Genomic DNA, 13,331 nt, shown 5'->3' on the forward strand with positions numbered 1-13,331 from the left:
GCTATGCGCCGCCCAGCACTCCTATGAAAAGAAAACACACACATCTCCAGCCGGAGATGTGGAGGTGGAATGGCGGCCTGCGATACTTGTTGGAGCACAAAACTCCCCTTGTCCAATCACCGTTCGCGTGCGTGACGAGTCCCGGGGAGGGAGGAGAAATTTGCCTGCATGGGTGGGGAGTATACATCCGACTCCAGGGAGTTTTTCATGGAGATCTGTGCCAAAAACCACATAGCAAAAGAAAGGTTTGACTTGACGCGGGGATGAAGCGGGTTTTTTCCTCAAATTCGAAGCAATCATGAAAAATCAAAAATTAGCACTGTTGTAAACCTCCGTGAAAAAATGACCTAAGTGTTCTCCTCTCTAGACAGGTTTTATGTGGAAGTATCTATACACAGGATCAGTGGCAGGTTTTGTTGCACTGATTGTGGCCTGGCTGTTGGCACCTATATCAATACCAAGAGCTATCATGGGCATTTATTTACACATTTACTGAAGTGGTATTCTCCCCAAATCTTCACTGCCTTGCTTTTTACTCAGCACCGCAAAAACAGAATACTGTGAATTCCATGGAAATTGTGTGCTTTTACAGTACAGCCAAACTTTCAATAAACCTGTTCTTGATCAGAAGATATTATTCACAGCAATTACACAGAGAAATTTCTCCACAGCAGCATATTACACAACTCAGTGAGAGGAGCACAGAGAAGCAAGGCATTTTCTGTATGACTGACTCTTTAGTTATGGTGCCTGGGACATCAGCTCATGTGCCATTTCTCCTTCAGGATTCTGGTGTCCCTATTAACTTCACTGAATCTCTGTCAGAACAAAGACAGGACAGATTGGCAGGACAGATTTAATTAATTTATGTATAGTTTTCCGTGTGCAAGATAATGCCAAGCTGTAAACAGTGTAGCCTTGATAGGGCTATCACCTCAATCATGGACACCCATCTAGGGTAGCCAGCTCTGGATTGTGAAATACCTGGATATTTTGGGGATGGAGCCTGTGGAAGGCAGGGACTGGGAAGGGGAGGGACCTCAGCAGGATATAATGCCATAGAATCTAGCCTCCAAAGCAGACATTTTCTCCAGGGGAACTGAGCTTGGTCATCTGGAGATCAACTGTAATAGTGGGAGATCTCCAGATATAACCTGGAGGGTGGCAACCCTACACCCATCAGGGAGCAGTACATCGGTACAGCAGAGGAATGGAATTGGGATAAGTGTAAGATTGTCCCCAGCCATTATGGCAGCCTGTTTTTTGTGTGCCTTTCAGACATTTATTCCTCCCAACATTTGGCGCTGATCCTGACATCTTCCACACAGGAGGATCTACATGGCAAGCCCTGTTGTGGCATGGGCAATCATCATACAGAAGTCCCTTAGGGACAAGGTAATCCACAGGCCAATGCTCACTCTTGGTGAATGGGGCACTGCCTTATTTATCTGTACCAGTAAAAGCATATGCGAGTGAGTTAAATGTGCTGCTAGTATGAGCGTTGCAAGGTTGTTCATATGCAAGCTGCTTTCTCTACAGCTTTCTGTTGATTCCTGTGACAGAACAGAGATGAATCTAAAAAAGATGATGTTCAAGCACAGAACACATTTCACTTAATATGTTGTCAAACAATCTGCCCATGAAACTAAGGTCCTGTCACTATTTTAGGCACAGTGTGACACAGCTGCAGACAGTTCCTGTGCAGGACACCAGTGAAATGTGAACATTTGTCATTTGGTTGCTGCACAGTCCTCCCCCTTGGTTAAAAGAGGAAGAGTTTTGCAGAATGCTTAGAGGCCATTAGTGAAATCTTTGTGGTTCATCACCCAGCATTTCCCAAGCAGGAGTGGGGGGAAAATATGATGTAAAAGCAGAACATTCAGCTGCTGCTTCAAAAACATTTCCTGTATTGTATTGACATTTCTATAGAGCTTTTCATAAATGACATCTCTGAGGGTTTTACAAATCCACAAGTTCCCTGCTTTCAGTGGGCTCTGTGGGTTAATGTCTGCTCTCCTAAGCACACACAATGCACAAAGGCACACAGAGGACAGGCTTTGGTCTTCTTTAAAGGAAAATGAGACCAGCACACTATGCTTTACTGCTATTCTGCTCACAATAGAGATCAAGTACATCACAACCAAATCAGCTGCTCAAAAAGGAAATATTTAACCAGATGGCTTAAAGTTAAATCAGTGATATATATTTTTTAAGTTTCCGTTATGGCTAGCAAAAAAAATCAAGGAGGTTATTATTGTTTTCAAATTTCAGATACTTCATCAAAAGCTCAAAATAGTCATAAGTTGGAGGGTTCTTTTTTACAGAACTTTGTGTTATTTCTGTTACATTAATTTATTGGGACACAGACACAACTTTAAGGTGGTTTCACAAAGCATATTTTTTCTGTGATGTTCACATTATACTTGAACAAAACTACTGCTGTTCTACCATTTTGATGTGTGTTGATATTGTCTATTTGTATTCCACACTTCTTCAAAAGAGCTCATACATGTGATGTCATTGTATCCTCGCTATAACCCTTTGAGGTAGGTTAGTCTGAGAGGCACCAACTTGCCCAAAGACAAACAATTGACCATCATGGCCGAATAGAAATTTTAAACTTATTTTCATAGTCAAACCTTCCACTCTCCTCTGTATACCACGTTGGTGCAGTTCAACGGATAGAGCACTTTTAATGGGCTATTCCCCATTTCCATTCCTTATTGGTGTTTTATGCATGTCTATTTCACTTGCCATCACCCCTCCAATGACTTCAGGTCTTTGTTTTTATTATGCATGCCATTTCCAACCGTCAGCGGTCACCTCGCTCTCCCCCTGCCTTTCCCCACATTTTGTCCGCGTTTTCAAATTCAAAATGAAACAGGTCTCTGAAAACGCGGGCAAAATGCGGGGAAAGGCAGGGGGAGAACAAGGCAACTTCTGGCGGTCAGAAACTGCATGCATAATCAACACAAAGACCCGAAGTCATTGGAGGGGTGACGGCGAGTGAAACAGCCATGCATAAAAGACCATTGTCTCCTCCCATACACACAGCACATACAGTATTTATTTCTTTGATTCTTTGCATCTATGTAAAAAAAAGGAGCGTCATGAATAAATCCCTGAATCAGAAAACAAACTTGGACTAGAGCTGAATATTTATGCAGTGAAGCTGACACAAACCTATTATTTAGTGCCATTACTGGCTTTGGAATCCTTGATGTTCAGAGGCATCAAGAAACCATCTAGCAAAGAATGTTGGCAGCAGTGCTTTGTGAATTCTTTTGTTAAAGAAACTGAATATGTCAATGGCCACATACAGTGTCAGATCAAAGTTTTTTTCCCCCAGCCCTGCTTGTGGGCTTTTCTACATCCAATTTTCTACATCTACATTTTCTGATTTTTCTTTTCATTGCATCCACGACAGGAGCATCTGACTGCTCCGCAAATGTATGGGCTGACATACCTCACTCTCATATGAAAAAGCATGCTGTCAGGAAGCATTATCCGCAACCCATGTGCCTTTCATCCCACAAGTGCCATCTTTCAAGGCACCTCATTGTCCAATTCACAATCTGGTTAAGCTGAAACAGCGCAATTCAAATTGGTTTGGCTCTGATGAATTCAATATATTTCACTTCAGGGGAAACACTATGCAGAACTGTGAACTGGGCTGTAATTCCACCCAGGAAGAACCCAGGAAGTCGTCAGAACTCTATGGAAGTGGATGGTTGTAGTTCAGTATAGGCTGTGCTACAGGGCCAGTTCCCACGGCACCATCGGCAGAGAGCTATAGGTGGAATTGAGCTGCTGAACAAGAAAACAAGCTTTCTCCACGTTTTCCTGATACAATATCCACAAAACTCACCTCTAAGAACTTTCTTTGTCCCTTCTGCATCTCCTCCCCTTTGATATATTTCTAATACTGCTACTGTACTGCTAGCCGCAATATCTTGATTCATGTATTACTTTTCCTAGGATGGAAATGAATTTTTCATGTCAGAATTTTAAAAAGTGTACTTTTCATATCTGAATGCCAGGGCCTTTCATGTGTATAAACAACAAAGACTGCAGTGGCTCATTAAAGACTGGTTTATTTTGGTATAAACTTTGATGGAGCAGAGCACCTTTCTTTAAATGTGCATGAATGAAAAATATACTTAAGGCTGCGATCCTAAGAATACTTTCCTGAAAATAACTCCCATTGAAGAAAGTTGAGCTTACTTCTGAATAGACTTGCTTAGTATTGCTTCCTAAGCACACTGTTCTGCCCTGACATGTTACAACTGTGATCCTTAACAACCTTTCTTGGAAGCAAATCTTTGAAACTAATGGGACAGACTTCCAAGTAAGTGGGGTCACGATGATGAGATTAGGCATTTTTCTCTGATTGTTACAAGGAAGAGGATGAATAAATTACCCCATGAAATTGATGGGTAACAGATTCAGGACAGACAAAAGGAAGTACTTTTTCACTCAACAAGTAATTAACTTGTGGAATTCACTGCCACAGGATGTAGTGTAGCCAGTAATTTTGTTGACTGTAAAGAGGGATTACCAGAAATTCATACAAGCCAGTTCCATCAGTGGCACAATGGAGCAGCCATCTTCAGAGGCAGAAACTCTCTTAGCCTCTGTGCTCGCTTACACGCCTTCCAATGGCATCTGGTTGGCGACTGCATGACCTAGAATGTGGGAGTAGACGGACCATTGGTCTGATCCAGAAGGACTGGGCTTACTTTCTTAACCTCCACTTAGCCCCACTGAAATGTAATCCAACATACAAAGTTGTTGCCTTACCACAAATTCGCTAAATGAGGTATGTCAACATTGCACACACTAAAACAATCTCCCGTTAGGACAGTGATGGCGAACCTTTTAGAGACCGAGTGCCCAAACTGCAACCGAAAACCCACTTATTTATCGCCGAGTGCCAATTCGGCAATTTAACCTGAATACCACCCCCAGAGGGGGCCCAGAGGGAGAGGCTAGGGTTGCCAAGTTCCTCTTCGCCATGAGTGGGAGGTTTTTGGGGTGGCGCCTGAGGAGGGCGGGGTTTGGGGAAGGACTTCAGTGCCATAGAGTCCAATTGCCAAAGTGGCAATTTTTTCCAGGGAAACTGATCTCTATTGGTTGGAGATCACCCGGGGTGGGGCAGAGCCGGAAAGGCCAGCGGCTTGGAGGAACCGCGCGTGCCGGCAGAGAGGGCTACGCGTGCCGGAAGTGGCACGCGTGCCATAGGTTCGCCAACACGGCGTTAGGACCTCAACAGTCATACAAAAATGCAGCGTATTCCGTGGTCATTTGGAAGCAACTAGTACTGTCTCATCCAGTATCTTTCTGCTGGGGCAGCACAAGTACATTCCAGTGGTCACTCCAATACTTTTGATGTAGTGGGCTTTTACACAAAAGTTTATGCTGGAATACATCTTGTAAGTCTTTAAGGTGCTACTGTTATAGACTATACTGTTATAGACTAAATTGGCTACCTATCTGAAATTATCAATGGTATTCTATTTAGTATGTTGCTCATGCCCTGACCTGGATAGTCCCAGGCTAGCCTGATCTCATGAGATCTAAGAAGCTGAGCAGGGTTGGCCCTGGCAAGTATTTGGATGAGAGACCTCCAAGAAATACCAGGGTCATGACACAGAGACACAGAGGCAGGCAATGGTAAACCACCTCTGAACTCCGTGTCCTAGTCTCTGGAGCAACACAGAACAAGCTAGTTCCCTCATCAACATGACATCCCTCCAAATATTTAAACATGGCTATCATGTCTCCCCTCAACCTTCTCTTCTCCAAACTAAACAAACCCAACTCCCTAAGTCTCTCCTCATAGGGTATGGATTCCAGACCTTTGACCATTCTGGTCGCCCTCCTCTGGACACGCTCCAACTTGTCAATATCTTTCTTAAATTGTGGAGCCCAAAACTGGACACAGTATTCCAAGTGAGGTCTGGCCAATGCAGAATACAGTGGTAGTATTACTTCCCTTGATCTAGACACAATACTCCTATTGATGCAGCCCAGAATTGCATTGGCCTTCTTAGCCACCATATCACACTGTTGACTCATGTTCAGTTTGTGGTCCACTAAGACTCCCAGATCTCTTTCACATGTACTGTTGTCAAGCCAGCTATCTCCCATCCTGTACCTGTGCCTTATGTTGTTTCTGCCTTGGTGAAGTACTTTACACTTCTCCCTACTGAAATCCATTTTATTGCTTATGGCCCAGCTCTCCAGTCTATCGAGGTCATTCTGAACTCTGACCCTACCCTCCGGGGTATTAACTACCCCTCCTAACTTGGTGTCATCTGCAAATTTGATTAGCATGCTCTCTATTCCATCATCCAAGCCATTTATAAAAATATTAAATAGTACAGGTCCCAGGACAGACCCCTGTGGTACCCCACTGGTCACTCCTCTCCAGGATGAAGTTGTGCCATTAATGAGCACCCTTTGGGTTCGGTTGGTCAACCAATTACCAATCCATCTAACAGTAGCAGTGTCCAGCCCGCATTTTACTAGCTTTGTTTCAAGAAGATCATGGGGGACTTTATCAAAGGCTTTACTGAAATCAAGGTACACTACATCTACAGCATTCCCTTCATCTACCATACTTGTCACTCTTTCAAAAAAAGATATGAGATTAGTTTGGCATGACCTGTTTTTGAGAAACCCATGTTGACTGTCAGTGAGCACGGCATTTTTTTCTAAGTGCTTACAGACCGTCTGTTTAATTATCTGCTCCAGTATTTTACCTGGTATTGATATCAGACTGACTGGGCGATAATTGTTTGGGATTTCTTTTTCCCCCTTTTTAAAGATGGAGACCACATTTGCCCTCCTCCAGTCTGCTAGAACTTCTCCTTTTCTCCATGAATTCTCAAAGATTATTGCCAGTGGTTCTGAAATCACTTCAGCCAGTTCTTTTAACACCCTTGGAAGCAGTTCATCTGGCCCCGGAGACTTGAATTCATTAAGAGTAGCCAGGTATTCCTGTACTATCTCAGTGTCTATACTATGCTGTAATTCCCCTATTGCATCCTCTGCTCCATTATTCCCAGGTTGAGCACTATTCCCCTTTTGGGAGAAGACTGATACAAAAAAGGAGTTAAGTAATTGTGCCTTTTCTGCCTCCCCTGTTAATAACTCACCAACCTCTCCAAGCAATGACCCAATCGTTACCTTTATCTTCCTTTTGTTATAGGCATAACCAAAAAACCCTTTTTTGTTGTTTTTAACTTCCCTGGCTAGCCGGAGCTCATTCTGCACTTTAGCCTTCCTGACTTTCTCCCTACATGTGCTGGCTACTTGTTTGAATTCCTCTTTGTTGATTTCTCCCTTTTTCAATTTCTTGTACATGCCCTTCTTAAATCCTATCTCAACCAAAAATTCTTTAGTCATCCACCCTGGTTTCTTCAAACCTCTACCTTTTTTTCTCCTCGTGGGAATTGATTGAAATTGTGCCTTCAATATCTCCCTTTTTAGAATTTCCCATCCTTCATGTACTCCCTTCTCATTCAATATTCTCACCCATGGGATCACACCTAGTAGTTCTCTAAATTTATTGAAATCAGCTTTCTTAAAGTCTAGAGTACATGTTTGACTATTTCTTGCTTCTCCTTTCTGCTGTATAACAAATTCCAGGAGAACATGGTCACTCCCACCTAAAGATCCCACTCCTTCTACCCCATAAACCAAGTCATCATAATTGGTTAAGATCAGATCCAAAATGGCTGTTCCCCTTGTCGCTTCTTCTACTTTTTGGACTATGAAGTTGTCTGCAAGGGAAGTGAGGAATATGTCGGACCTAGTTGTTTTGGTAGAGTTAGCCTTCCAACAGATGTCAGGATAATTGAAATCTCTCATTACTACTACATCTTTCCTTTTTGAATGTTTGGACATCTGTTCCAGGAAAGCATAATCTAACTCTTCAGTTTGGCTTGGGGGGGTCTATAATATACCCCACAATGACATCACTATTTTTCTCTCCCTTTGTTTTTACCCAGATGGTTTCAAGCTGGGTTCCAGCATTTCAGTCCTGGATCTCCTCGCAGGTGTAATCATCTTTAACGTATAATGCTACCCCTCCCCCCATCCTTCCTGAATCTAACCCCCTTTTAAAGCCATTTAAAATCATGGCCATCACTAAGTCCACTGGCAGTGAATTCCACAATGTAGTTACTTGTTGAGTAAAGAAATATTTCCTTTTGTCTGTCCTGAACCTAGTTGAAGCCCATTAACTTCACTGGCTGCCCCCAGGTTCTAGCATTATGGGAGAGGGGGAAAAATCTTTATCCACTTTCTCCATCTTATGCATAAGTTTACAAACCTCTACTTTTTCCAGTTTTGTATTAGTTTATCAGACCAAGGTCCATCAAGTCCAGCAGTCTGTTCACAGTGGCCAACCAGATGCTTCTAGGAAGCCCCCAAACAGGACAACTGCAGCAGCATTATCTTGTCTGTGTTCCAAAGCACCTAATATATTAGGCATGCTCCTCTGATCCTGGAGAGAATAGGTATGCATCATGACTAGTATCCATTTTTACTAGTAGCCATGGATAGCTGTATCCTCCATGAACATGTCCACTCCCCTCTTAAAGCCTTCCAAGTTGGCAGCCATCACCACATCCTGGGGCAGTGAGTCCCACACAATTTAACTATGCGTTGTGTGAAGAAATCCTTCCTTTAATATGTTTTGACTCTCTCAGCCTCCTACTTCAGCAGATGACCCCATGTTCTAGTATTATGAGAGGGGAAAAAGCTTCTCCCTGTCCAGTCTCTCCATACCATGCATAATTTTATAGACCTCTATCACATTTCCCCTTAACTGCCTTCTTTCCAAGCTAAACAGCCCTAGGCATTTTAACCACTTCTCATAGGGCAGTTGCTCTAGTCCCCTAATCATTTTGGTTGCTCTTTTCTGCACCTTCTCAAGCTCTGTAATTTCCTTTTTTAGGTGTGGTGACCAGAACTGTACACAGTATTCCAAGTGTGGCCTCACTATAGATTTGCACAAGGGCAGTATGATAGCAGCAGTTTTATTCTCTATTCCTCATCTAATTATGGCCAGCATGGAATTTGCCTTTTTCACAGCAGCCACACACTGGGTCGACATCTTCATCGAGCTATCCACTACCACCCCAAGATCCCTTTCTTGGTCTGTCACTGCCAGCACAGATCCCATCAGTGTATATATATGAAGTTGGGTTTTTTTTGCCCAATATGCATCACTTATTTATTTTATTTATTTACTTAATTTCTAATCTTGACTTTCTTCCCATTGGGCCCCCAAAGACCTTATATCATTCTCCTTCCCTCCTCCATTTCATCCTCCCAACAACTCTGTGAGTTAGGTTAGGTTGAGAGTGTGTGGCTGGCCCAAGGTTACCCCAAAGGTTGTATGGCAGAGTAGACATTCACATCTGGGTCTCCCTGACGCTCTAATCACTACAGGCAGTTATAATCTGATGATGCTTTTCTCTAAAGTATTAATGACCATGGCTGTAAATGGAATAAAGGGAGATGCAAATCAGCCAGTGGAAAAACTGTGTGTGTGTGTGGGGTGTGTGACACAGAGACGTTCTCGATCCTTTCTTAAACTCTCATTATCACTTTGTATGCGCAGGAATCATCTCCAATTGGCTGCTAACAGTGATGGAGGAGTATGCTACAGCGGGTGTCGTACATCAATTCTGCCTCAGTGCAGGGATTATGCATTAGACGATCTCAGGTCGCCAAAAGAACAATGCATCCCTCACACCACCCATCTCTTACTAGTCGGCTCTTTTCTTCCTACAGCTTAAAAACGCCCTCCTCCATGACAACCGCAGTGTTCCTTTCTAACTCCTCCGTAACCTATTTTTAAGCAGTGGGTCGCCATGTTAGTCTGTCTGCAGTAGTAGAAAAGGGCAAGAGTCCAGTAGCACCTTAAAGACTAACAAGAATATTTTCTGGCAGGGTATGAGCTCTGGTGAGCCACAGCTCACTTCTTCAGGTATTTTCTGGTAGGGTATGAGCTTTCATGAGCCACAGCTCTCTAAATGCAAAAATATTTTCTGGTAGGGTATGAGCTTTCGTGAGCCGCAGATCACTTCTTCAGGTATCTGAAGAAGTATCTGCAGGTATCTGAAGAAGTGATCTGCGGCTCACGAAAGCTCATACCCTACCAGAAAATATTTTTGTTAGTCTTTAAGGTGCTACTGGATTCTGGCCCTATTTTGAAGCAGCTGTCCCTCCAGATCATGCCCCTCCCCTAGCCACGCCCCCAAAGAATTACCGCCGTCACGCCCCGCCCCTCTCCCCCTCCGTTCCGTGTGGGCGTGACTTCTTCGAGTCCCCTCCCGCCCTCTCCTTCGTCCTCGTGGCGATGCGGGGGGAGGGGGGAAGGAGGACGAGCGGTGGGTTGGCGCATTGCGCTTGCGCGCTGTGCGCGAGGAGGCAGCCGGCTGGTTGCAGTCGGCGGAGGCGACGTGAGATTCCATCTGAGAGGGAGAAAGAGACAGAGTGACGGTTGCTGAACGGCTGCGGGTGGTTGGCCGGCGAGCTCCTCTCTGGACTGGCGCGAAGCTGCAGCCATGGGGGTCCCGCCGCCGCTGCAGTCGCTCGCCTGGGGCTGGGGAGGGTCTGCGGAGGCTGCGTGCGAAGCCAAGCTCCGCCTCGGCCCCCAGCCGGGAGAACAACAACAAGCCTGAGCGCGGCCTCCGAGCTCGGCTGCGCGGCGGTCCAGCAACAAGCCCCAGCCGCGCGCTAGACGCTGCCTCGGCCTCTCTGTCGTCGCCGCCGCAGCAGCAGCCGTGCCGGAGAGGGAGGCGCTTGGCTCTCGCGAGGGGGGAGGACGCAGCCGCCGCCGTGCAGACCAGCCTCTCTCTCCCCCCCCCCGCCCAGCTCCCCAGCGCTTCTCTCCCGGAGGAACAGCCGCTTTGCCCCCGCCGCCCTTCCCTCGGGCCGCCCCTGAAGGGACCAAGCGGCCGCCCGGCCCTCTTCAGTCGCCTTCCCCTCTCGGCTGAAATGGGGAGGTAGGCCGAAGTGAAGGACCTCTTGGCCTCCTAAGGATCGTCTTCTGTGGGAAGCTTTTTTGGCACAAGGATATATATCTATATACATATATTTGGTCTCGCTAGCTGTTGCCTCGCCGCCTTTCCTGCCGACTGCGATCGCGCTTTCAGTCCATCCAGGCCGAATTTCTTCTGAGTTTTTAAGATAACCGTTATTTTTTTTTAAAAAAAAAGGAATGAAGAGGGCGTAGGGCTTCTCTTCCCTCCCTAATCCATATCATTTTAAGCTTCCTCAACGGACTTGGTGGACGGAAAGGTCTGCGCATCTGCCAGGCACCCAGGATGGCTTTCATGTGGTTGTAATCCCTTTTCGACTATGGCGTGGAATGAATAATTGATGGATTTCTGCTCACTGTAGGCATAAATCCATTTATTTGGCAAAGTTTTTTTATGATAAAAAATAAACTGAAGGCACTTATAAGGGCTGAAGATGATCCTAAAGTGTATTTTACCTTCCTGGAACTGTTTACCTGCTGTGCCCGTTTTGGTCCTATTTAATTGTTACACTCTCCTAGCTAGTGCTGATAATACAAATCAAGCATATTATTCAGCCTTGGTAAACGTGACTGTATGGAATTCCGAGCGTTCTACACCGACTTTACTAAGACTTGACCGTGGACGCTATGGGCAGGATTCTCCCAAAGTAGCAGTCAAAGGTCTGCTTGTAGCACCTTTACCAATCAATGGAGGTAAGCCTTTCCTATTCTTTTCCTCACTTTTCTGTGGATAACTACTAGGATGCGAGTCTGAATAAAAATATGGATTTAAATTGCATGTTGGCCCACAGAATCTTATCAGAAACCCCATGCTTTCCTGAACCTCAGAGAGTCCAAAGGTTCAGTCATAGGTTTGAATATTTCCCGTAATCTGCCGTATCAGAAAGCAAGGTGCTTTGGCACTATGGAAGATGGCTGTTTCTTAGGCGGACACCTAGCAAAGTAATTATGAAATTGCCTTATCACCTTAATATGCCTCACAAAATGTGAAAGTAACAAATATTCATGTATTATGTCAGTACTATCATTAGGTGGGACTGGGTGAATTATCCTAGGGAATTGCACTCAGTAGCAAACCTGCTTTTGCTGTCATGGAAGGTGTGAAATGGTCCTTAATGAGTGATGGAAGATTGAAGCACAGTTTCTCACTTCTAAGTCTGACATTATGCAACAGCACTGGCTTTCCTTAAATAAGTACAGTACAATATTATATTTGTGTCGCACAAACTTTGGGCATTTTATCCAGTGCCATCAGTACTTGTTCCAAGTTAAATATCACCTATGTACTTATTTGGTGTTTCAGATCTTCACTGTTGATTCTGGAAAAGAGAAAAATAAAGGGAACAAAGAGAACTCTCAATTGCTCATTTATTTCTGAGGAATTTGAAGATGTTTATAATATTCATCTCAACCAATGATAAGGTGGAATAATTGGTTTGATCTGTGAAATATCACATATTAGTAAAGTAGTTATAGAATGCTCAGGATTCGATACAGTTACATTTACCAGTTCCCATATGCACAACCTTAGGTAATTGTTACAGACATAACATTAACTTTTAAGTTACATTAAGTAGTATATGTAGTGGCATGTTTTAAATCGCTTTTGGATTCCTGCACACATCCGAAATAAATGAAGTACAAGTATAGTATATTTGTACTTAGTATAGACAACATGTGTGTGTGTGTAAGGTGCCTTCAAGTCGCAGCCGACTTATGGCGACCCCCTTTGGGGTTTTCATGGCAAGAGACTAACAGAGGTGGTTTGCCAGTGCCTTCCTCTGCACAGCAACCCTGGTATTCCTTGGTGGTCTCCCATCCCAATACCAACCAGGGCTGACCCTGCTTAGCTTCTGAGATCTGACGAGATCAGGCTAGCCTGGGCCATCCAGGTCAGGGCATAGACAACATAGTGTACTGTAAATTACATATAATCTCAGTTTAATTTGCAGGTCCTTGAAGTAATTTGTATGTTTTTACTATCAAGTACATTCAAGCTCCTTCCCCCCCCATATAATGTCTTAAGCTTTCTGTGAACAGCTTTATTTTTACTAGTTTTTAAAACTTCTGGGCCACCTTTCCAAACCAAAAGGCATTAAAAGTGCTGTGCTGTGTATACAAAACAATATAAAATAAAAATTGACCATGCAGCAGCACTAAAGCAATTCCTGTTTCAAGATGTTAGGAGACTTAATAGAAAAGCAGTGTTTTAACATGACAACTAAAAATTTGAAATGATGACCACTGAGCCTGCTTGGGAAGTGGTGTTAGA

At 44.2% G+C, this 13,331-nt stretch overlaps 1 protein-coding gene across 2 annotated transcripts in view; it reads left to right on the forward strand.

The window, feature by feature from the left end:
• The first annotated feature begins 11,465 nt into the window (after positions 1–11,465).
• Positions 11,466–13,331, forward strand: part of RNF130 (ring finger protein 130) — a 64,057-nt gene continuing 62,191 nt past the window's right edge. For both annotated transcript variants that reach the window (XM_056865465.1, XM_056865458.1), the window contains exon 1: positions 11,466–11,752. In XM_056865465.1, the coding sequence (XP_056721443.1) occupies positions 11,494–11,752 (259 nt within the window). In that variant the 5' untranslated portion in view covers positions 11,466–11,493. The remainder of the gene's footprint in view (positions 11,753–13,331) is intronic.

The sequence above is a fragment of the Euleptes europaea genome, chromosome 1 (assembly GCF_029931775.1).
Source record: "Euleptes europaea isolate rEulEur1 chromosome 1, rEulEur1.hap1, whole genome shotgun sequence".
Classification (NCBI taxonomy): Eukaryota; Metazoa; Chordata; class Lepidosauria; order Squamata; family Sphaerodactylidae; genus Euleptes; species Euleptes europaea.